At 47.5% G+C, this 22,293-nt stretch overlaps 10 protein-coding genes across 10 annotated transcripts; 7 read left to right on the forward strand and 3 right to left on the reverse strand.

The window, feature by feature from the left end:
* Positions 1 to 106: 106 nt before the first annotated feature.
* On the forward strand, positions 107 to 1,060 carry BDW43DRAFT_296823 (uncharacterized protein; the record flags this gene model as incomplete). The annotated part of the gene is made up of 5 exons (XM_032044273.1): positions 107 to 159; positions 222 to 329; positions 397 to 647; positions 698 to 790; positions 924 to 1,060. The coding sequence occupies 5 exons, from the start codon at positions 107 to 109 to the stop codon at positions 1,058 to 1,060; spliced, it is 642 nt and encodes a 213-aa protein (XP_031905483.1).
* A 740-nt stretch (positions 1,061 to 1,800) lies between these two features.
* On the forward strand, positions 1,801 to 2,455 carry BDW43DRAFT_296824 (uncharacterized protein; the record flags this gene model as incomplete). Its single annotated transcript, XM_032044274.1, has 4 exons — positions 1,801 to 1,947; positions 2,018 to 2,063; positions 2,097 to 2,215; positions 2,330 to 2,455. The coding sequence occupies 4 exons, from the start codon at positions 1,801 to 1,803 to the stop codon at positions 2,453 to 2,455; spliced, it is 438 nt and encodes a 145-aa protein (XP_031905484.1).
* A 1,030-nt stretch (positions 2,456 to 3,485) lies between these two features.
* On the reverse strand, positions 3,486 to 5,488 carry BDW43DRAFT_262237 (cytochrome P450). Its single transcript, XM_032040406.1, has 5 exons — positions 5,327 to 5,488; positions 4,767 to 5,258; positions 4,085 to 4,696; positions 3,848 to 4,017; positions 3,486 to 3,781 (listed from the first exon to the last, which is right to left on the reverse strand). The coding sequence occupies exons 1-5, from the start codon at positions 5,405 to 5,407 to the stop codon at positions 3,628 to 3,630; spliced, it is 1,509 nt and encodes a 502-aa protein (XP_031905485.1). The 5' UTR covers positions 5,408 to 5,488; the 3' UTR covers positions 3,486 to 3,627.
* Positions 5,489 to 6,169: 681 nt separating this feature from the next.
* Positions 6,170 to 7,025, forward strand: BDW43DRAFT_306496 (SGNH/GDSL hydrolase family protein; the record flags this gene model as incomplete). Its single annotated transcript, XM_032046041.1, has 2 exons — positions 6,170 to 6,445; positions 6,516 to 7,025. The coding sequence occupies 2 exons, from the start codon at positions 6,170 to 6,172 to the stop codon at positions 7,023 to 7,025; spliced, it is 786 nt and encodes a 261-aa protein (XP_031905486.1).
* Positions 7,026 to 8,275: 1,250 nt separating this feature from the next.
* Positions 8,276 to 11,245, forward strand: BDW43DRAFT_121061 (putative Ste20-like serine/threonine protein kinase). Its single transcript, XM_032038072.1, has 5 exons — positions 8,276 to 8,348; positions 8,520 to 8,627; positions 8,690 to 8,720; positions 8,787 to 9,103; positions 9,161 to 11,245. Exons 2-5 carry the CDS (start codon positions 8,576 to 8,578, stop codon positions 10,780 to 10,782), a joined length of 2,022 nt encoding a protein of 673 aa, XP_031905487.1. The 5' UTR covers positions 8,276 to 8,348; positions 8,520 to 8,575; the 3' UTR covers positions 10,783 to 11,245.
* Positions 11,246 to 11,253: 8 nt separating this feature from the next.
* On the reverse strand, positions 11,254 to 14,779 carry BDW43DRAFT_262243 (putative C6 transcription factor). Its single transcript, XM_032040407.1, has 5 exons — positions 14,419 to 14,779; positions 14,275 to 14,309; positions 14,068 to 14,184; positions 12,607 to 13,978; positions 11,254 to 12,534 (listed from the first exon to the last, which is right to left on the reverse strand). Exons 1-5 carry the CDS (start codon positions 14,601 to 14,603, stop codon positions 11,769 to 11,771), a joined length of 2,475 nt encoding a protein of 824 aa, XP_031905488.1. The 5' UTR covers positions 14,604 to 14,779; the 3' UTR covers positions 11,254 to 11,768.
* A 262-nt stretch (positions 14,780 to 15,041) lies between these two features.
* Positions 15,042 to 16,736, forward strand: BDW43DRAFT_262245 (L-rhamnonate dehydratase). The gene is made up of 3 exons (XM_032040408.1): positions 15,042 to 15,300; positions 15,359 to 15,581; positions 15,645 to 16,736. The coding sequence occupies exons 1-3, from the start codon at positions 15,214 to 15,216 to the stop codon at positions 16,613 to 16,615; spliced, it is 1,281 nt and encodes a 426-aa protein (XP_031905489.1). The 5' UTR covers positions 15,042 to 15,213; the 3' UTR covers positions 16,616 to 16,736.
* Positions 16,737 to 17,063: 327 nt separating this feature from the next.
* Positions 17,064 to 18,103, forward strand: BDW43DRAFT_320395 (SDR family NAD(P)-dependent oxidoreductase; the record flags this gene model as incomplete). Its single annotated transcript, XM_032049073.1, has 4 exons — positions 17,064 to 17,132; positions 17,196 to 17,461; positions 17,573 to 17,990; positions 18,053 to 18,103. The coding sequence occupies 4 exons, from the start codon at positions 17,064 to 17,066 to the stop codon at positions 18,101 to 18,103; spliced, it is 804 nt and encodes a 267-aa protein (XP_031905490.1).
* Positions 18,101 to 19,544, reverse strand: BDW43DRAFT_121147 (uncharacterized protein). The gene is made up of 2 exons (XM_032038073.1): positions 18,689 to 19,544; positions 18,101 to 18,609 (listed from the first exon to the last, which is right to left on the reverse strand). Exons 1-2 carry the CDS (start codon positions 19,344 to 19,346, stop codon positions 18,182 to 18,184), a joined length of 1,086 nt encoding a protein of 361 aa, XP_031905491.1. The 5' UTR covers positions 19,347 to 19,544; the 3' UTR covers positions 18,101 to 18,181.
* A 623-nt stretch (positions 19,545 to 20,167) lies between these two features.
* BDW43DRAFT_296831 (zinc-dependent alcohol dehydrogenase) lies at positions 20,168 to 21,449 on the forward strand (the record flags this gene model as incomplete). Its single annotated transcript, XM_032044275.1, has 4 exons — positions 20,168 to 20,292; positions 20,367 to 20,415; positions 20,471 to 20,627; positions 20,680 to 21,449. 4 exons carry the CDS (start codon positions 20,168 to 20,170, stop codon positions 21,447 to 21,449), a joined length of 1,101 nt encoding a protein of 366 aa, XP_031905492.1.
* Positions 21,450 to 22,293: the final 844 nt, after the last annotated feature.

Here is a 22,293-nt window from a genome sequence, read left to right on the forward strand (position 1 = left end):
CAGGGTGGTGCCAGAGTCATTAAGTGCAATCAAGAAAAGTACCGAATGCTAATCATAGGATTAAGACAGCATCAATTGTCTTGCTTAGGATCTAGCTCGAGAGGTAATGGCCGACACAGACGGCTACATTCTGGGCAGGAGTGTATCTGAATCCGTTCGGTGGTTTCTTCGACTACTTGTACGCCGCCGCTACAGATAATAGTATTACTAACTAGAAACAGGTTACACGCTCAGCATTTACTCTGGAAACTTCGCAACGGCTACGAACTGAATCCCCAGATCCCAATCACGGACGGCATGAAGATAGCGGAACTTGGGACCAGAACTGCGTAGACAGCCTACTTCTACTCTTGTTTACCCAGGGAACTCAAGACGGCTGATCCAATGACGAACAAGTATCTGGATGAATGACCTTGCGCAGCAGCTTCCGGCAACAGACCAGCTTCATGGATTTGACATATCTGACAGCCAGGATCCACCGAAAGATCGGTTGCCGCCAAATGTTGCCATATGGCTATTGGACTCCACGGAAGATCCCCCATCGCCACTAATTGGCCGAGACGATGTAGTACATCTCCGGATGTGGGAGAGTAACCTCCCAAACGGCGATACAGGGCCGGTGATTCGCCATGCAAAGAAATTGTTGAGTATGTAAAATGCGGCCATTTTTATGGTAACTTCTACTCTGATGCTGCAGAGCCTAGAGGATGTATCCAATGGGAGGATGCAGACCTCATGCACCAGTTGGCTGAGGGACTTCCGGTGATAGAATTCGAGGTAAAAAATGAGAGTTATTTCCTATGCCGATCTCGACTATAAGTAATTATCCCGTTTCTCCTACAAAACCCATTCCAGAAACGAGGGCCGATAATGAGGGCGCTATATATAGTAGCTGGGTGTCTGACTTACCAAACCGCTTGAAGAACGAGGGCTTTCATTTTCTGAAATTAGGAACGGCAACTTCGTACCTTACTTGACACAGCTGTGTACGAATACATATTTATTAGGTCTTCAAGAATTATTCCAGGGCATCAAGAGCAGATGCTCACAAGATCATTAATCACCTTCACTAACCGAGCATGATAGTGACCTCTACGATCTTGCTACTACAACTGCTCGCCTAATACGGGTTTGGGGAAACTTTGGTAGTGCGGTTTTCATAGCTTATTTCGGCAAATCGCCTGGTAGAAAAATGAGCGCTTTCATATAGACAGTCTCCACAAGGAACATCAGAGCTCTATAAGGGATTTTTCGAAAACAAAGGATCGGTGGTATCAGCACGGAGCTCATATGAAACGACGTTTTTATCTGTTGTGATCTCAGGGGAAAGATAGGCAGAATGAGGCTGTATCAGCTACACGTACGTAGCCTACTGAGGACCGGATGCCATTTCGATAGATACTCAATTCTATGGACGACTGCATCTATTATCTTGATCGCTTCCTTCTCTCTCCTACCAATAGGTAAAGCCTTCAGGGGCTAAAGTTAGTGATCCGGCCAAGCCACTAGGATCACGTAGTCTCATATAGATTCATATCATTATCAAGTTGAGATATACTACTAAACCCAGAGACCTCTACTGGGAAAGTGGGCTGCGGCGGCGAGGGTAATCTGAATAAAAGGTTCTATATTTAAGGCTTGACGAATCTCTTGTGCGACTATTTCATATCAGGTCACTGGATGCTGTACACTCGCTTGATTGCTTGAGAGAGGCTCTTTAGCTAGTCTAAATCTTTAGACATTCAACAGCCAGCAAGCCTTTCTTTTCTTTCAACGCAGGAAACCCGCAAAATTGCCACCATGGGTGAACCAACCCATATCCTTGATCCAGATGGAGAAGCTATCATAGTCCTGCAAATTCAAACGCCCCTTTCACAGTCTTTGATGAACTACCCCCCATCAATACCCGCTAAAGCCTCGCATAAAAATCCAGTCAAAGCAAACCATGTCAAGTCGAAGTCATCAAGAGGGTGACAAAAAAGCCGATCTGACCTTTCGTATTAAAGTCTCCGCGAAGCATCTGATTCTTGTGTCGCCTGCGTTCAAGAAGATACTGACTGGTGGTTGAAAGGAAAGCACTACATTCCTCCAGAAAGGCTCAGTTGAGATTACCACCGAAAACTGGGATCCCGAGGCGCTATTGATCCTACTTAGGATTCTTCACTTCCAACTTCATATTGTACCTCGACGGTTGATCCTTGAATTGAACGCTAAGGTTGCCTTAATATCGGATTACTATGGAATGCAACGCTGCTGTGAGATATTTTACTGACATATGGTACCCCCCCTGAAAACAAGCTTCGCTACGACATACTGTCGAGAATTAAAGCTGTGGCTGTGGATTTCCTGTCTTTTCCAGCTCAGGACTAAGTTCAAAGAAGCTACCTCCATTTCCATGTCACAGAGCAACGGGTGGATTGCATCTTCTGGTCTTCCCATTCAAAGTACTGAATAAGGACATGGATCTTTATATAAAGCCCCCACTCCTATAAAACAGATGCAGCCAATTGGCCTACTTTGCCCACGGCCCAAAGCTCCATTCGAAAATCTGAACTAACAAGGGTCTTGTAGAAGCAGTGATGGCATTAACGTCTCCAAAATGGGTTCGGGAGTCAGAGTATTCGTCTTACACAGGCTTTATAGTTCACAAAGGTTCCACGTCATTGTTTGGCCGCTGTTTCAGACAAGTTGAGGATAAAGTACCAGGAATTTGGCAGGTAAACTTTCAATTATGACAAGGTTGGCGCATATATGTTATACTCTTCTTTCTTTACGCAACAGAGGTGATTCGTACTCTATAAACAATCTGATAAGACAGGGGTGAGAGCAGCAGTATATGAATACTATGGACTCACACCTCGTAGTCATGGACCGATTTTCTTTTTCTATCGTTGCTTTGTGTAAGACAGGGTAGCCAATGAATTACTATACTCTCGTTAGATTTCTCAAACTTAACAGCACTCATCAATATTACTACTGAGGTCTCGAAGTCCCAGAGTTATTATCTAGAATTTCAAGACGGCTTCCAAAAGCTATTTAAGTAGGGGTATAGTTTGTCTGATTCTATCAATGTTCTCCTGCTTGCTCATAATAGAACATGTTATATTAGATATTTATGTAGAAAATATAGCCACTCCAAATACTCGAGGATAAGGCTGTCCAAAATGCCTTATATGAGCACTAGAAAGGAAACAGAAAACTAGCGCAACATGACTCAGCCTGCACAACAACACCGAATGCTCTATACTAGACTATTGAATTCTAGACAAAGCTGGTCGAAGTAGACGAAAATCTACTAATCACTATTTAAATTTCATCTGCCCTAGAGCTCTACTCAACCATTTCAACGAGCTTGATGGTATTGACATTGTACATACCAAGTATCAATGCCGACAGATTTGGAAACGTATTTACTACCACTCGGGTAGTTCAGCCTACATTTCAGCTATTTGACTTGTTCGTGAGTTATAAAATATAAATGATTGGTTCACTATATTAACCTTGCCACACCTCTGAAGAATAAAACGGACATTATGATTAATTGAAAGCATCACAAATCTCAGGGCTAGGCGTTTTAGTTTGGAACGCCACCAACGTAGGGGACCGACGATGAAGGCTCTATAACTATCAACTCCTGGGCGAAAGCTTGACCATAAGCTCCGGCTTTTCCCACAGGTTGAATACTCGTTGATTATCCCAGCTCTCTGAAGCCGGACAGAGTTTGAGATCAAAATTCCAGAGGATTAGAGCCATGATCAAGCGCATTTCCATATAAGCAAGACTGTAATTCGTCAGCAGGTACCAAGTATCAGGGAGGAGTGTGAGTCTTTTCGGGAATGCTACGCACTTTCGACCAATGCAGTTGCGAGGGCCAACATGGAACGGCTGTAATGCGTTCTTGTGATCATTCTCGAAGCCCCGTGCATTGGGTAACCATCTTTCGGGGATGTACTCATTGGGGCGCACGAAATTTCGAGGAGAACGGTAGGTCGCCCAGTGATTCATTCGAACAATTGTCTAGAGATGGTTAACAAGTTGGGTGGAAGAACAACAACGTGAATCGTCTAATATAATGATGTTGTACCTTTGGGGGCACTGGCCGGCCCATTATTACCTCCATGTTAGATTCTGTATTCCGGGGAAATCCGTCTGCTATGGGTGGATAGACTCGCAACGCTTCGTTCAAGCAAGCTAAAAGATATGGGAGCTTGTTTACGCTGACGAATGAGATCTCCTCGGCTGAATCAAACTCGCTCCGGACTTCTTTTACTACTCTCTGCAATTTTTCGGGGTTCTTAAGGAGGTGGAAAGTGACACCGCACAGCAATGATGCGGTGGTCTCGCTGCCTGCAATAATCAATGATTGTACCGTCGAGTGGTATTCCAAATCAGTAACACCGCTGCCGGGCTTGAGGAAATTCGCGACCAGATCATTCCGACCGTCATTGATGGTCTTTCGATATTCTGCCTTCTCCTTGGTTAACTGTTTCTGCTCCTCTCGACGGCGCGGGAAGCTCTCTGGAATGAGCAACTGGATGGCCGGGCTGAGCAAGGGCCAGAACTGGGCGCATCGAAACAAAGAACTGTAGAGGACGCTGTCAAATATGAGCTTGACCCAAGGATGATAGCTAGAGCTTTGAAGGCAATTAAAAGACTCTCCGAAGACCAACAGAGCCATTACGTCGAATGTGAAGTACTATATAGCATGTTTTAGTTTGTCGGTTGTGAGAATCTTGCAACCATCTAGAGGTACGTTCACTACTCACATTGTACCAACGGGTGAAGTCCACAATGTTCTCTTTGAGTTCATTACATTGGCTGCTCAGATTTTCAATCATTACGTCGGCTTGGGATCGAATGGTGGCCTCTTGTTCTCGCATTGACTTTTCGGAGAATCCATGTGAGATTTGCCGTCGAAGAAATGCGTGACGCTCTCGGTCGGCACGAAAGATGCCGTCAGGGCCAGAGGCAACACTCGCATAGAAAGCTTTGTCTTTCATGATCTCGGATTTCCCCTGGCGATGGCCATATATCTCAGTCCACCCATCTGGGTGAATATACGAAAGCTCATTTGGAGCCACCCGGACTACATCACCATATCGAAGATGAAGCTCATGAATGGCAAAAGGCAAAGAGCCGTTAGCACAGTGCCAAGCGTACCAGACTCTAGTCGCTGCAGTAAGTCGGGGCCCAGGATAGTTGGACAGTGGGTGGATGTACACGTTGTACAGCCCCGAAGCAATAGCTGCAATGGAGACCTATAGCGTTTACGTCAGGTAAGAAATCCACTGTGGATATACTAAGATTATGGATGATTGAATCATACCAAAACTATGGCCCCACCTATAAGTTTGAGAGACCCCGTGGGGCTCAGAAGGAATTCTAAGGTACTAGTGGACACCATCATAGTAGATATTTTTAGGAGTATCCGTTTACTGAGAGATAAATAGAGTTCAGTTGGAAAGGACGAAGGATCAGTAGATCGACGTGTCTTACGGGCGGAAGGGTTCGCCTTAAAAGAGGAATGTAGTATACCCCCAAGTTGAGTTATTTCGGAACTGATGAGACCTTTATCCTGCAAAGTTGTTTCACTATCCCCGCATAAATAACCCATGATCCGGCAACAGAATGCCGAGAGGTGCATATCACGGACATAATTATCCCTTGAATCCGAGGGGTAACATTCACATGGTCAAGATATGTATCTATGAGAGTCTCTAGTCATACTGGGGTGAATGTTGATTTACATCGAATATCATTGCTTATCGCTGGAGATTATTTGAATATCTATTCCTGGTAAGCATATTCCTCGTGATAGACCCTCCTTTTATGCCTAGTTAGAGGATAAAACAACCCTGTCTCCTAAGATGTTGATATCGTCTTATTAATGGTAGACATATACTGCCGGATAACGATTGAAAAATTCCCGCTAACATAGCCCCCAGGCGGACCACAAAGGAAATGTGGATCGAAGGATTTCGGAATCAGCAACGCCTTGCGATGATGGCCCCCATGCTAGAGATGCCGATCTTCGTGGCTGACGGTTGCTGAAACTTCCACGCGGCCAACCACGAAGCTATAAAGGCATGCACTGAGACCCTGAGTAGAGACAGATCAATCAATGCATTTGTGCGCAAAGTTGTTCTATCAGATTCTAACGGGGAACAAAATGGCTAATTCGTACCCTCTTCTCTTTCTTTGGTTTCTTCTCTTATCAGCCGTGTCTAGCACCGCGATTCCTCTCCGCCAAAATTTCGGTAATAAAATAGAAACAAGAGCCGATAAAGTGCCCTTGAGGATCCTTCCACTTGGCGCGTCGATAACTTGGGGTGTAAACTCTGCTACCGGCAATGGCTATCGGAAACCTTTACGGGATCAACTCACTTCTGCCGGCTGGGAAGTCGACATGGTCGGAACCAAACACCATGGTAGCATGAAAGACAATGTTCGTTCACCTCTCTACTAAAGAAAGGGGGTTGCTTCAAGATGTGGCTAACATCAATGATCACCTCTAGGATGTCGAGGCGCACTCCGGCGATACTATCAAACAGGTCGAGGAAGCAGCCCTGGGGTCTCTGAAATATAAGCCAAATTTGGTTCTGATCAATGCGGGAACCAACGACTGCAGACTGAACGTCAGCATCCCAGAAACCGGTGAACGTATGCGGCACCTGATCGAGAGTATTCTGGACGCCGAGGACACACGCGACACAACGATAGTCTTGTCCACTTTGATTCCTTCCGTGCTGAAAAAGATTGAAGCCAATCGGCCTTCCGTCAATCGTCAATACCAAGATTTGGTCAGGAGGATGCAAAAAGAGGGCATCCGCATCGTCTTGGCTGATATGGACCCTGAGAATGACGATGATGGGAACCGGCTCTCATACCCTGAGGACTACACCACCGACGGTGTTGCAAATGATACTCATCCGAACGATGGCGGCTATGCTAAGATGGCCAAGATGTGGTACAAGGCAATTTTGGAAGCATCCGATAGGGGGTTCATTAATAAGCTGTCTCACTAGACAGCCGTCAAGACTCGTTTACGGGTATACATTGGTGGTTTCACTATCAGGTTGTTGTAATAGAGATGTATATTAGTTGGGACATGTGATAGATCAGACGCCATCCTATAGATTAGACGGAGATTTTTGCTGTTGTTGTTTTCGTTCATATGTTGGTCATGCATCCATGCAAGCACTTATGAAAGGTTTTTCAAGAAATGTATATTTTTTGAAGCCAAGCTCGTTCATACATAAAGCGTGTTAAGAAGATATACTCATTCGACAACCATACCCCCGAAGCCAGCTAGCGCAATGTCCACTCTCTGGTCGCTAGCTGTATATGAAGGCTTCGTTGCTACCTCATCGTTGTGCTATCCCTGAACTCCCTGGGGCCGCCGGGGGGGGGGCGGCATTTTAAGTTGGGGAATATTAATAATAGCAAGACCTTCAGGAAAAGAGGCATTGAGGCGGGGAGAGAATAATATGGGCAGGAGGGGAAAAGATGGCATTTTGTACGCGCCCCCGATTAGGGCAGCCGAGCCTATATCTGAAGGGATATGTAACTAAGAACAGAAATGTTTCGCAACCGTATGAGGTTCATACAAGTACCAAGTATAAGTGAGTTGTATGGTAATCCTTCTCATATATATTCATGTAACCGACCTTGTGCCAGTCGAGGTCCATCAATTTGACGTGCATTTTGTTATGATTACATTAGAACATTCATACATGGAAGGGTGACCTCTGTAGATATGACAGTAGTATATCCGATAATCGTAACTCCTTCAGGTTTAGCCTACACCTTGCACCATTCAGTTTCACCGCCTAAGGAATCCCGATGCATGACTGGAGCTCCTCAAGGGGAGCTCCACCGCCCGGCAAAAACGACCCCGCGCTGCCCCAATCATCAGTCGGTTCCTGTGGTTGCTGCTCAAAGGATCAATCAATGCAAGGGAAAAACAATCCTTTGTTCTCCCTCGAACTGTTGTTGCTAAGACTCGGAGCCCAGTCGAACCCCTTACTCCTATCAGTACTGCTGGCTTGGAAACCCTCGGGGCAGACTGATTCAACCTCGTTCATTCGTGTTCCTCTAGCGCTTTTCGCCGCTTTGTTGATGGCCTACAGCTCCAGATCCCACCGGGCGAGGGATCTCATCAAAACAATAGTAAGTGGAGCATTAAGACTAGCGACAACATTCGCAGGGATAACTTTGCGACTAACCTTTTTTCTATCTTCAATAGTATTCTTCCTTGATGAGCCTCTATTGATTCCTACAATACTTCAATGTCTCATACCTAGTTGTCTCCTCATAACATAGACCGGCTCTCCTTGTTAACCTTATCGGTACGTTGTTATACTGGGCCCCCCTTCCACTGATTATGCACTGTCAACATATTTGTCTCTGCCAACCAAGGTCTTATATCTCATTTGCTTAATCCATCCATTTCTCTGCATTACCAATCTGTGCTTGCGCGCCTCGCTTTTTGCATAGACTAACGGAATAAAGTGCTACAGAGCCACGTGAACTCTTGATATTCGATTTCCGCGGACAAACCTCGCACTCAGCAAAGATGGAAGGATTAGTGGACCCAGAGACGATTTATATGAAGCAGAATTGTATTGGTATGTTCCCATTGATCATTACCTTCGCATCACAGTGGCAATGTTCCTAACTCGGCACATAGGCGGTGGGAGCTTCGGGCGTGTCTACAAAGGGTATGCTCTAAACTTGCGCTCATATCCTTTGTGAGTTTTTCTCTGACATCGCCTCTCTCGTCTTAGGGTTGATAAGCGGACCGGCTCCTCTGTCGCAATCAAGATTATCGACGTGGAAAATGCTGAAGACGAAGTTGAAGACATCATCCAGGAAATCGCGATCTTGTCTGAACTCAATTCTCCATATGTGACGAGGTATCATGGCTCTTTTTTGAAAGGTTCAAGCTTATGGATCGTCATGGAATTCTGCTCTGGGGGCAGTTGTTCTGATTTGATGCGCCCGGGCACGATTCCTGAGGAGTATATCATGATTATTCTCAAGGAGCTTCTTCGGGGATTGGACTATCTTCACAGCGATAAGAAGCTGCACCGTGATGTGAAAGGTATTTTTTATTCTCGAAAACTCTAATCTTTGCGTTAGCAACTAACAGGATTGGTAGCTGCAAACATACTTCTAACCTCGAGCGGCCAGGTAAAATTGGCGGACTTCGGCGTGTCTGGCCAACTAACGGCAACTATGACTAAAAAGAATACCTTCGTAGGCACTCCGTTTTGGATGGCCCCAGAGGTAATCAAGCAATCGGGGTACGATTATAAGGCGGATATCTGGTCCCTCGGTATCACAGCAATTGAGCTAGCCAATGGAGAGCCCCCTTACTCTGATATTCATCCCATGAAAGTTTTATTTTTAATCCCCAAGAACCCTCCCCCTGTTTTGCAAGGAAACTATAGCAAAGCTTTCAAGAACTTTGTTGAGCTATGCCTGCGCCGCGATCCTAGAGAACGGCCATCAGCTAGGGAATTACTTGAACATCCATTTATCAAAAGGGCGAAGAAGACAAATTACCTCACGGAGCTAATTGAACGCTATGAGCGTTGGCACGCGGTCTATGGTAACAAAAGTGCTGATGACGAGGAAGAAGCTTCGCATGAACCTCCACTACAGCCCGCAAACACTGAAGACGATGATCTTTGGGATTTCGGGACCGTTCGCCCCGCAGGACGGGGCCCTGGTTTAAAGCCTATGAAAGAAGCAGACATGAACACACGGGGTCACGAATCTCCAGAGTGGGAACCCAAAGATCGACCGCAAAAAGAATCGGTGGAAGCAAACGGCAACAACCCACAAAGGCCTGCACAAATAAAGAATATCCAAGCCGCTGCATCAAAGCCATCGTCTCCTACAAAGGTTCCTTTGCCACCATCACCAGTGAAACAAGGGCCATCAGAGGTCAAGCCTCGAACACCTTCTCATCTCCAGAAACCAGCTCCTCAACAGCTCAAAGAGAGTCCTGGGAGCGAATACGATAAAGCTCTACAACAGTCCTTAGCTCAAGACATATCTTTTCTTCATATCGACGCTTCTCCAGAAAGTCCATCCCCCTCAGTAAAAAGTCGAAGTGCTATTCCGGTCCCACAAGAACCTAGAAAAGTCAACACACCTCGCTCTTCGGGGGTGCCCTCACATCAAGAACACTTGCCGGCACAGCACTTGCGGCGTCCTTCAGACCAAAGTTCCCGACCTGCAGTCGAACCCCGTCCCCAACACCAAGCATTCCAGCCACATCCTCGCCCGCCACCAATACCAAGACACGCATCTCCCCAGCCACAACGACTCCCGCAAACACCGATGCAACCGCCTGGTCTTGGGCATAGTTTCAATCAGATCCATAGGGGCACGGATTCCCATCAACAGGCTACTGGTGGAGCACCGCCATCAAACGAGGTTACGGCTCTGAATAGCGTTCTTTTACCTGCTCTAAAGGCAGCCATTCGCCGTCGGGCCCGTCGCCTAGAACTTCTTTCGCGAAACGCTAGTATAGAAAATGGCCAATCCAGGATGGAAACATACGAACTGCAATCAAATCGCGAATACGTCCAGCAAATGATGGAGTCTCTCGTGAACGACCTGAGCGGTATATTTACGAGGATTGAGCGCTGGGACAACGAAGCACCCGTCGGAATGGGCGCAGACGTCTCTTCATTCTTAGAAGGATTTCTTGAAGAGGTACTTGTCAGAATTGAGCCGGCTGATGAAGAACCTTCGACTTCCAGAACCTGAAAGCAAGGCGCTTACGTTCCTTCCATTAACCATTTCGACGATTTCTTATGTTTAGCTCTATACACTAGAAGCTGATAGTGCACCAAGGTTTGGTCTTCTTCGGGCTTGAGATTTTCATAAAAGAAGCTCATTGTCCAAGTGCTTGTCTTGAACTGTTGTTGAAACACGATACATCCAGAGTCAGATACCGTTCCATGGTGTTTGAATACGCCTCTTACGATACGTGAAATGCATTCTTGCTTGTTTGAGCATTCGTTTTCTTCGAATTTGAATTGTCCGGGCTGGATCCTAATTTGAATACTGAGTTGCTTTGTGGGGATTCTATGGACTTCTCTTTCCTTTTTCTTTCCAATCTTGTCTTCCTACTTCCTTGGATTGCACTTGTACATACGATGAATTATTGAAATACTCTCTTTATTGTACAAGTGCCTTGAGGTGTTTCAGGCATCAAAAGATGATCATACATATTTCCCGGCACCTTGTAATCTCAGAGCCCTCGATAGTTAGACACTATCTGATATAGTAGTGATGTAGTAATATTATCCAAAAAGGCCGCAGTGACCTATGTTAAATGTAACGGTATGTCGGGAAACCTTGGATCTGTCTCGAATTTGGTAACGGCGCAATCCAAAAAGCAAACAAAATAAGGGTGAGTAGATTGACTCTAGTGCAAGATTGCATCCCCACAACGCTCTTGGTCCTGGTTCAGCTGCAAAACAATAAATCATCAGTAGCACCTTCGCAGTATTGTGATACCAATTAAGCTCTATCAGATGCAAGTTTGACTGCGGTTGCGCATTTTGACAAAGGTCGTCGCCCTGTGATCGAATCCGCAGCGGAAAGCCGAATTGTATCCATCAGGCAAGTACAAAGACTGCATACCACGCATGCTGTTCTAGAGTAGTCCGAAAATAGAATATGTCTCCTTTATTTTCGTTATGTGGTACAGAGAATATCCGAAAATGTAGTCTGTTATGTGGTGGTCATTAGCCCTCTGGTCGGAATAGCCAGTCTGTCTCCGGAGTCGGAATCAAGTAGTTCGTAATATTGAATTCGTTTGTATTTGAGGAAGCACCATCTACAACAGTCCCCGTTAGACCGTGTATTGACATAGGATTGTTGACCGTCTCGCTAATATCAAGACCAGCGATATCAGGAGCTCTGGCAGCAGGTACTCGTGGCACATTGAAAAAACCGAAAACATCGAGATATTCTAATTCATTAGGCGCAAGGTTTCGTGGATGCGTAGCAGGCGTTGGTACAGTTAGTTGGCCGCCAACAGGGGAGGAGCGTGGCTGTCGGGATATCAAAAAGTCCAAGTCAAAAGCACAGCGTCTCATATCCGCAAGAATCTTCACGGTGGATGGCGTTACACGCTCGGCTTCATCAATACCAGATTGTTGATATTCGCCATATTCGTCAAGAACACGCTGCAGGATTGTGCTGTAACGCTCAGCCACCTTCCAGTATTTTCCCATCTGAGCAAGCGTGTCAACAAAGAAGATTATATCAGTGCTCACGTTATGAGCAATCGTAGAACCATGAACAAGTAGTAAGCGCGCAGAGACCCAGAGTGTAAAGGCAAAGGGAGGGCCTAGTTTGTCAAGCATGTTGTTGTCTACGACAAATCGTGTCACAGAAAGAATATTCTCGACCGCAAACAAGCAACGCTGACTAGCACTGTATGATGGAGTGAAGATCGGAGAACGCGTTGTCGGGTACGCGGCCGATGAATGGAGTCTGATGACCGCACTGTATCCATTGGGAACTGTTATCACCAGAGAAATTTTGGTAGAGAAGGCTTTAGGTAGGAGCCATGCTTACGTTTGGTATGTGGCATGAAGCTGTACCCAGTCACAAGAGAGGCCTTTATTTGCTTTCGAACTATTGAACAGCCTAGAGGAGTTTTCGAAGGCATATTCAGCTGGAAGACCAAACTCCCAGGCAGTTAGCTCACTGTCCAATTTGCGATATGTTGCTTGCCACTCTTCAACGTCCGATAATGCCCCAATGTCCACCGGTCGCTTCAAAAAGATATGAATGCGGGAGAGGACTCCGAGAATCTCGACGTAAAGTCCGAAGGAACCAACATTTTCGGCGCACTTGAGGTAATCAGCGCGGTCGCCTGAGTGGTGAAACCATCTAGTTTCGACAGGCTGGTTCTTCATGAAAAAAACTTCCTTGCATGGGAGCTTGCGGTCGATATCTTTATCATCCAATGCAAAATCAAATGCCGTCGCGATGGTGGAATATCGGTCCAAGAGATATACCATCCAGAAAAGCCTGCGCCTGCTTTCATCTTCAATCCAAGACTCCGGCTCTGGAAGAGTAACCGCTCTTAGTGTATAAATCGATGGGTAAACCGGGGCGATGAGAGAGGATTTGGACTCAACAGCCAGCCCCAACTGAACTATAGATCGTGTAATCAGAGCAAGCAATTTCCACCCGGGAGGTCCATTGGAAGAGCCCACCAGGTCCAAGGCCAATATAACTAGGGCTTGGAGTGCCTTCACCGAGGTGCTCTCCAGACCATAAAGTAGGACTTTCTGCTTCGAAGAATCATGGTATCGTTTCCTATTTTGTTCGGTGAGTCTGTTGTCGCTCGAGAAGCGAAGGGTAGTTGCAACGATGGCATATAGTACCATGCGATCAGCTTCCTCGAGAGGGGAGGGGCCGAAAAAGGTATCTAAAGTCGTCCGTCGGTGTAGAATAGGGCACCATGTATTTATATGTTCGAAGAAAAGATCCACCAGGGCATATAACAGATCATACGGCGGGAGATCGAGTTCCGGATCCGAGAATGATTGTTCTTGGTTAGAGAACAGATTGACAGGCACCTTCAATGAGGATTCGTTACCCGTGTAATCATTTGGGTGTGTAGCATCAGGGGCCTGTGGGACGGTAATAGGGTGGTTTAAACCACCTGTTAAATGACCATGCATCACATTTCTGACAGAGTTGTCTGAAGGGCTGGTTATTGACGCTTCAGACTGACGTGGCGGCGCTAGCACAGATACTGGTTCTTGGAAGTAAGCTGAATTTCGAGGACTTGTTCTGTGAGTAGCAGAAGGCTCTGACGGGGAACTGTAAGAATGGGGGCCAGGGCGGGAAAACTCATGGTTTAACCGAGGTCGGGTTTGTAGTATATGAGTTTCAATGAGACGCGCCTGTGTCTGAATCACGACCTCTAGCCTATCTATGCATTATATGAGCAATGGTCCGAGAGTCGAAAGTGAGCAGAGGAGGGTTGTTTGAGCAGATTGAAAGGAGAGGATGAAAGCATACCTAATCGCTGTTCCAATTCTTTCCCATACCCTGCTCGAAGGCCCGGCTTCTTTCGTTCTTTGTACTCGCATAACTGACCATTACGAGAGCACCATCCACAGCTTGGTTGAGCTCGGTCTATTTACTTTAGACAACAGCACTATCCATGACGGGAGGAAGAGGGTGGTGAATGACTTCTGTGGAGTCACTAAGGCAGGAATTACTCACCACATTTGACTTTCCGTTGTTTACACAGCTCGCATCTTGAGCCGTTAGTTTGACTGTTTCATAAGATACTATCGGGTACTAGAGCTGGACTAGAGGACGAGGGAAAGGAAGACGATAACTCATGCTCCGGGCGTAGGTACATACGACACTGTGAGGGGGCGTTTGCGTTTCAATGCGCGAGACGCATTTCCATTATGAGCGACATGGTCATTTTCGGTATCACCAGCAGACCACGATTCATCTGCGCTCTGATCTCTATCGTGATCTCCAAAGGAGCGCGTTATCAGAGGAGTCTGCTGCGCAGAGACGGCAGGTGCAGCGTTCGGCATGGTACTGTAGCGAGGTCGGGGTTATAACAGCTCCACGACCAGATCCCTACAGCGTCATGACTGGGGCCTGTATCGGTGATCACTTTAGCTCGGTCCGGCAGCCGAATGATTCTATGAAGAACCAAATCTAGTCTGGCACCAGTCACAGATCAAGAAAATGAGATTCGGGAGTGGGGTATAGAGACAAAGGAGACTGAAAGAATCAACAACCTGAAGGGAAAGGACGGTTTAATTGATGCCTGAGGCAAATATCGGTGATTAACCCCGCAAAACACTAAAGAATTCTCCACAAATCGGACTTCCTGCCAATCGGAGTCGCACTTTCTGTTTCTCCCACGAGTCCGTCACGCGGACGATGACTAACAGGTCGGAGAGAGGGATCATCCATTTTTGGAAATTGAGACAGTTTCTAGGTTCGGGAGAGCATTGCACCGAGACGCAGCATCTTGACCGAGGATACCCCCTCAAGACGATGACCACTTATGCGTTCAAATATGGCCGGGTTCCCCCGGAGCAACTTTGCAATCTATTTGGGTGCTTTCTATTCTACATCCTCCATAGATCCTTGAGCTTATTCTATTATACAATTCCTTAACTCATCCTCATCATCATGGGCTTTATATCCCCCTTTCCCCGTATCAAAGAAATCCGGACCTTCATTATTGATGGTGTAGGATCTGGTGGTGACTATCATAATGTATGTTCTACCCATGCTCGTTGATGCGGAAAGATAAAACTACTAACCCTACGTCTAGGTTAAAGGAGGTCACTGGTTGATCGACAGCGACATCTCCACCCCCATGACCAAATGGGCACAATATCGCGGATCGCGAACATCATGGGGAATCAATGTCTTGGGCTCATTCTGTGTGGAAATAGAAGCCACCGATGGGACCAAGGGTTTCGCGACTGGTTTTGGTGGCCCTCCAGCTTGCTGGTTGGTGCACCAGCACTTTGAGCGTTTCTTGCTCGGCGCAGGTTCGGACGGTCTTTAGAATTGGGGCGCAACATATTTAGACTAACTATTCCATCGCACGATAGATCCTCGCGATGTCAACGACCTGTTCGAGAAGATGTACCGTGCGTCTATGTTCTACGGCAGGAAAGGTCTTCCAGTTGCCGTGATCTCGGTCATCGATTTGGCACTCTGGGATCTCCAAGGGAAGATCCGCAACGAACCTGTTTACAAGCTCATCGGAGGAGCGACTCGGTCACGTCTTGACTTCTACTGCACCGGACCTCAGCCCGCATCAGCTAAAGCCATGGGATTCTCTGGAGCTAAGGTGGCCCTGCCACACGGTCCAGATGAGGGTACAGAAGGACTTCTGAAGAACGTGGCATACCTGTGCAAGCAGCGAGAAAGCGTCGGTCCTGATTTTCCCTTGCGTGTGGACTGCTATATGTCGCTGAATGTTCCCTACACGATTCAGCTCGTGAAGAAATGTGAAGCCGAGGGAATCGACATTGACTGGTGGGAAGAGTGTCTAAGCCCTGACGACTTCGACGGCCACGCCCTCCTCAAGCGAGCCCACCCAACCGCTAAGTTCACCACTGGTGAACATGAATACTCCCGCTACGGTTTCCGGAAGCTCGTTGAAGGCCGGAACCTTGATATTGTTCAGCCTGACGTTATGTGGGTGGGTGGTTTGACTGAACTGCTCAAGGTCTCTGCGCTCGCAGCTGCATACGATATACCCGTTGTCCCCCACGCATCTGGACCCTATTCGTACCATTATGTGGTCTCGCAGCCCAACACGCCATTCCAGGAGTACCTTGCGAACTCTGCTGATGGGCACACCGTCGAGCCCGTCTTTGGAAACCTGTTTCTCAACGAGCCTATTCCTACCGAGGGCTATCTCGACGTCTCTGTCCTGGATAAGCCCGGCTTCGGTCTCGAGTTGAATCCTTCTGCTCCTTTGATCCCAGCTGCTTCTCTTCTCACACCTGCGCCCCAGAGAAGCCTGGCTCCACCTACGGATAAGGAAAATGGAGCCAACGGCACAGCTCACTAAGCGTGGAACTGAGGATTCTACTTATACGTGGGGGAGATATAAAGCTGAACCTTCAATTTCATTGCATTTTTTTTTCTCATGTACATAATCATGGATTTCAAATTAGAACTGCATAGACAGGAAACTAAGAACCCATTTATGACAATGAATTGGAACGACCACCTACATATCGATATGATACTACATGCCTTAGAGCCGGGCCAACTCCCCTAAACGTGAGAATGTGGGGTAATGCTGGTAAGCTCGGGGTATCAATGCCACGAAACCCCCGAACAAAGCTCCACCAATTGCCCACTATCTTATCGCGAGGCGGGGTTTAGAATGGGGAAAGCGAAAAGAAAGCAAGAAGACAAGACGAAGTCAATTGGAAAAATAATTTTCTCATGCTATAAAAGATAATCCTCCACGACAGTTCTCAATCGCATCCTCCAACCAAAACCCCCCAACAATGCCTCTCCCCCAAATCCTAGTTGGCAAAGTCGCCGCCATTACAGGCGGTTTAACTGGAATCGGAAGGGTATTTACCTCCATCCCCTACCCATCATAACCCCAACCTAACACCAATAAAAAAAAACAACAGGCAATCGCCCTCGAATACCTCCGCCACGGCGCAAAAGTAGCCATCAACCACCTCGGCGGCGCCCAAGAGGACCCCCTTCTCGAAGCCCTGCACAAGGATGTCTCCAAAATCACCGGCGCCAACTCCAACAGCTTCCTCGCCGTCGCTGGCGACGTCACTCAGCCCGAAACTGGACGGGACTTCATCGCCAAAACAGTCGCGGCGTTCGGCCGCTTAGACGTCTTCGTGAGCAATGCCGGCGTGTGTAGATTTGAGGAGTTTTTAGAGTGCGTTTTTTTACCTAATACCTATTACCTACCCTACAACATTCCCAGACGCAGATAGATGCGTGGCTTGCTCTAAGGGCGTACAGATGCTTACTTCTTTATTTATGACAGGGTCGACCCTTCCCTTCTCGGTCACACGTTATCTACCAATCTCTCTGGGGCTTTCTATGCTACGCAGGCGGCGGCACGACAGATGGCGCTGGCGCAGTCGCCGCCCGGGGGGTCGATTATTGGGATCAGTTCGATTTCGGCGCTGGTTGGTGGGGCCCGGCAAACGCATTATACGCCTACTAAGGCTGGGGTTTTGAGTCTTATGCAGTCTTCTGCAGTGGCGTTGGGGAAATATGGGATTCGGTGCAATGCGCTGCTGCCGGGGACGATCCGGACGCAGCTGAACGATGAGGATATGAGTGATCCAGTGAAGAGGGAATATATGGAGGGGAGGATACCTTTGGGGAGACTCGGTCAGCCGCTGGATTTGGCGGGGCCGGCGGTGTTTTTGGCATCTGAGGAGTTGAGTGGTTATGTGGTAAGCCTTGGCATTTCCTTTTCTTCATCTTGGAGGTTAGGGCGCTAATTATGAGGTTGCAGACGGGGGCACAGCTTCTTGTGGACGGTGGACTGTTTGTAAATCTTCAGTGAGAATATAATGTATAGATTGGAATTGGTATATCTCATCATGATAGATAGTGTATATACTACCAGGGCTCTTAGATTAGATTAAATTTCGACCCCATATGCTTTCACTGCAACTCCACCCCATACGCCCCTCTTCTCTTCATCGGTCAATCTCCTCTGCTCTAACATGTTCTCAACTACACTCGTCCAGCGTCTCCAGGAGACTTCGTTGCCGCCTCCTCCAACATTGCAGACTGGCCAGTCAGATCCAAACATCACTCGCTCGGCACCAAAGACATCAAAGACGACATCAGTCCAAGGACGAATTCTCTCCACGATAGAAGCCATATCGGGCTCAGCATGTGAGGAAAGCGGCGGTAGCTCAGAGAACCCACCAGAAAGCTTCATATACGTCCTAGGATACTGCGCCATCGCAGTAACCAGAGACGACCACTCCAGGAAGTCAGGGTGTGTAGTTACCGAGGCGGGCGATGCATCAGGTAGCCGGAGATTTGGCTTACAAAGATGATCTACAAGCATGTCAGTGATTAAAAGCGAGAAACAGTATCGAAAGAGACAAATGAGAAGGGGGATCAGAATCAAACATACTAATCACAATCACAACCTTGTCGGCCTCCTCTACGCCATCATAAGCCCTCTTCATCATTTCAACTGCCTCCCTCAACTGCCAAAGCCCACCTTGTCTCGCATCCACCCCCAGATCAAAAACCAACTTCTCTTTCCCAAGCCACTTCAGCCCCTCAACAACACCATCCTCCAGCATAACACCCCTCGGCTTATCCTGAACCAAATACCTCACGCCCCGGATCTTCTTCCACACACCCTCTGTCTTCGTCCGTTCCCTCACAAGGCCCATATACTTCTGCAGCGCAGTAGAACCTCCGGGTACAGGCGCCCACGGAACAACCCCCAGACAGAGATCTTGATCTACATCGCGATGGCCCTCACCCTGAATAGGGGTTCCGGTTATGATTCTCGTGAGCAACGAGACTTCATCTAGAGCGTGAGACCAGCCTTTTCCAGTTTCCTCGACGGAAGAGATGCGATCTGTTTCAAGGAAGATGAAGCCGCGGAGATAGGTCGAGTCAGCGGTCTCTGGGATAGTGGAGGCTGAAGATGTCGCGAGACGGTACTCGTCGATTGAGTGCTGGGACCCTAGTGGAGATTCGGGCCCATACCAGGCGAGAGTTGAGAGGTGGGATTTGGGGAAAAGATGAATGTGAGAATCTACGATCGGAATAGCCATTTTTGCGGTTCTTTTCGTTTTGAATGGCGACTTAATTATTAGTATAGTAGTTGGTGAATCGCGATGATGTGGGGGTGGATTGCGGGGTAAAAGGACGTGTTGTTTGATACAATTATAGGAGAGCTAGCCCCGTCACCAACTTCCGCTAAGCTCTGTTGTTTCCCTGCATTAATCGGGAATGGAATTGAGCTGAGAGTGTGGGGAGATCAACTTATTTGACTTGTCATTCGGTGATCATTGGGCCGAAGGATTTGGGTACGGTTTGTCCAGGGCAATCACACAATTGCTTGTCTTACTGGTACCTTTGGGACATTGGTTAGAACCAGGTATATATTTAACACATTTCTTGCGATTTTCCGCTCAAGGATAGAAGGGCCAGTATCCCAAATTTGAGTGATGTGCGGTGATAACAGTCATACCTTGCCGAGGCCTGCGCCACGAAGCCCTCGGCCATCAATTCCCCCTCATTCACCAGAGACTCTCCGCGGAATCCGAAAGTGCTCGCCTAATTGGCTTACCAAGTCATTGAATACCACACTGCGACCACTAAGAATGCTTTCACAAGCGCTCGATGGACGATGATCACATCCCCGCAGTCGGATCCGCAGTCGCAAGGAGATCTCCACCTCTTCTTTCCACTATGGGTTACACATCAACCCACCACACAAGATGATCAGGCACTTGGCGTGGCTTGTTCAACAAAGATAAAAAGAGCAGCGTCGAGTCCACAAATCTGCAAGGGCACGTCTCACAGCATCTGTTTCTATCACACAGCTTCTATTATCCAATTGGTTTCCAGCCAACCTCACACATTGTCAAACATGGCCACTTCTGAGATTCCAAAGAAGCAAAAGGCTATTATCTATGATAAGCCTGGAACTGTGTCAACCAAAGTAGTGGAGATAGATGTCCCCGAGCCTGGCGCAGGCGAGGTACTGGTCAATCTGTAAGCTTTGATATGTGCTACAACGAGAGGGAGAAAATTCTGTCGGTTTCCAGTTCCCACTAACACATCAGTAGCACGCACTCTGGTGTATGCCATTCAGACTATAGTGTCATGACAAATTCTGTACGTTGTTGAACTCCCTTTCGAAGATTTACCATCCAATGCTCATAACCACAAGTGGAAATTCCTCCCACACCCTACGCAGCCCGGCCAGGTGGGTGGTCACGAAGGTGTTGGTAAGATTGTGCAGCTTGGCCCCGGAGCTGAATCCTCTGGCCTCAAGATTGGAGACAGGGTGGGGATCAAGTGGCTTTCCAGCGCTTGCACGAACTGTCGTATGTACAATCCTCGATTATATAAGTGGGACAGATACTGACCTGCGTATAGAACCTTGTCAGGCTGGCTCAGAAGGTCTCTGCGTCAACAAGAAGGTTTCCGGATACTATACCCCAGGCACTTTCCAGCAATATGCCTTAGGCCCCGCACACTATGTGACTCCTATTCCAGAAAGCCTGGAATCAGATGCAGCAGCACCCATGCTTTGTGCAGGTCTCACGGTGTACGCTGCTCTCAAGCGAAGCAATGCCCGCCCTGGACATTGGATCGTCATTTCTGGTGCTGGTGGTGGACTGGGCCACATTGCCGTCCAATTGGCCAGCAGGGGCATGGGACTGCGTGTAATCGGCATCGACCACGGCAGTAAAGAGGAGCTAGTCAAGGAATCCGGCGCAGAACACTTCGTTGATCTCACAAAATTCCCGAGTGATGACAACGGCGAAGCTATATCCGCCCATGTCAAGTCCCTTGCTGGTGACCTAGGTGCTCATGCAGTCATCGTCTGCACGTCTTCCAACGCAGCCTATGCCCAGTCTGTGCAGTTCTTGCGCTTCAACGGGACAATGGTTTGTGTAGGACTCCCTGAGCACAACCCTCAGCCCATTGCGACTGCGTTGCCCGTAACCTTGATAGGCAAACATTGTTATATTACAGGGTCAGCTGTTGGAAATCGGACTGAGGCAGCAGAGGTGTTGGAATTTGCGGCGCGGGGCATAGTAAAAACGCACTTCCGAACGGAGAAGATGGACAAATTGACCAATGTCTTCAAGGAGATGGAGCAGGGTAAACTACAAGGACGAGTTATCCTAGACTTGTCTTAAATCAGTATTTCTCTTCCTTTCATTGACGATGTGTCATTTGCGAAACACGATGAAGTAAACAGGATGTAATAACACAATCCACCGTTTGTAATCTGTGCATAGGGTCCGTCTGATACAAGACGTTCTACTTCTCCAATGTAGCATCAGTGCGATTGGTTTTAAGGTCACCGGCTCGTCGCTGAGAAATTCAAACATCTCCACGCTTCTTAGGGTTTGAAACGGGTATGTAGCTGCGAAGGTCGAGTATCGAGGACAGGTAGCATCGCTAAAGGAGAAGTGCTCAGCATCTCGTTCAATCCAGCTCTAGGACGAGTAACCGTGTTAGCAGCGGCGGGCATTAAGAGGGATCTGTGTTCGTCATCTCAGCGACTTGCCAGTCAGGGTGCAATATGCATCTAAAACGAAAGAAGAGAGCCATGAAAGGACGACTCCAGGAACTCGCGAGGCCGAAGACGAAGTGTGAGACCGGGGGAAGCCCATGGCAAACGCTATAAGTATACCAGACCCTAGGAAGTTGGCTAGCGGCAATTTGAATAAGGTGGGCATTAGCTATCTGACTGGTAGTCGATTGTTATTTAATACGCCCATGAAATTACCTAGTATCGCAGGCACCTAACATATACCTGGTGAATTGACCACCTGCGGTAGTACGTGGACTGTTGAATACTATGGTAATCAGGCCACATATAGATGGCCTCATGATTCCCACCTAGATAGGCCTTTGAGATAGCTTCATAGGATTGTAAATCTGATCGGTTTGATATCATTTAATACAAATGTCTTACAGGCTATTCTAAGATTGTTGATATGAGTTGTGATAACCAGGTAGTGGAATTTGCATGAT

Source organism: Aspergillus alliaceus (assembly GCF_009176365.1).
Source record: "Aspergillus alliaceus strain CBS 536.65 unplaced genomic scaffold BDW43scaffold_3, whole genome shotgun sequence".
In the NCBI taxonomy this organism is placed as follows: Eukaryota; Fungi; Ascomycota; class Eurotiomycetes; order Eurotiales; family Aspergillaceae; genus Aspergillus; species Aspergillus alliaceus.

Excerpts from the sequence above, each read along its gene's own strand:
- BDW43DRAFT_262237 (XM_032040406.1), bottom strand. The coding sequence starts at position 5,407 with ATGATGGTGTCCACTAGTACCTTAGAATTCCTTCTGAGCCCCACGGGG. Across the intron at positions 5,259-5,326 it reads TAGGTGGGGCCATAGTTTTG|GTCTCCATTGCAGCTATTGC; the intron begins GTATGATTCAAT and ends TAAACGCTATAG. Across the intron at positions 4,697-4,766 it reads ACTTCACCCGTTGGTACAAT|TACTTCACATTCGACGTAAT; the intron begins GTGAGTAGTGAA and ends CATGCTATATAG.
- BDW43DRAFT_262245 (XM_032040408.1), top strand. The coding sequence starts at position 15,214 with ATGGGCTTTATATCCCCCTTTCCCCGTATCAAAGAAATCCGGACCTTC. Across the intron at positions 15,301-15,358 it reads CTGGTGGTGACTATCATAAT|GTTAAAGGAGGTCACTGGTT; the intron begins GTATGTTCTACC and ends CCCTACGTCTAG. Across the intron at positions 15,582-15,644 it reads GCGTTTCTTGCTCGGCGCAG|ATCCTCGCGATGTCAACGAC; the intron begins GTTCGGACGGTC and ends ATCGCACGATAG.
- BDW43DRAFT_121147 (XM_032038073.1), bottom strand. The coding sequence starts at position 19,346 with ATGGCTATTCCGATCGTAGATTCTCACATTCATCTTTTCCCCAAATCC. Across the intron at positions 18,610-18,688 it reads CAAGGTTGTGATTGTGATTA|ATCATCTTTGTAAGCCAAAT; the intron begins GTATGTTTGATT and ends ACATGCTTGTAG.
- BDW43DRAFT_121061 (XM_032038072.1), top strand. The coding sequence starts at position 8,576 with ATGGAAGGATTAGTGGACCCAGAGACGATTTATATGAAGCAGAATTGT. Across the intron at positions 8,628-8,689 it reads TATGAAGCAGAATTGTATTG|GCGGTGGGAGCTTCGGGCGT; the intron begins GTATGTTCCCAT and ends CTCGGCACATAG. Across the intron at positions 9,104-9,160 it reads GCTGCACCGTGATGTGAAAG|CTGCAAACATACTTCTAACC; the intron begins GTATTTTTTATT and ends CAGGATTGGTAG.
- BDW43DRAFT_262243 (XM_032040407.1), bottom strand. The coding sequence starts at position 14,603 with ATGCCGAACGCTGCACCTGCCGTCTCTGCGCAGCAGACTCCTCTGATA. Across the intron at positions 14,310-14,418 it reads AAACGCCCCCTCACAGTGTC|ATGCGAGCTGTGTAAACAAC; the intron begins GTATGTACCTAC and ends TAACGGCTCAAG. Across the intron at positions 14,185-14,274 it reads ACAACGGAAAGTCAAATGTG|ACCGAGCTCAACCAAGCTGT; the intron begins GTGAGTAATTCC and ends TAAAGTAAATAG.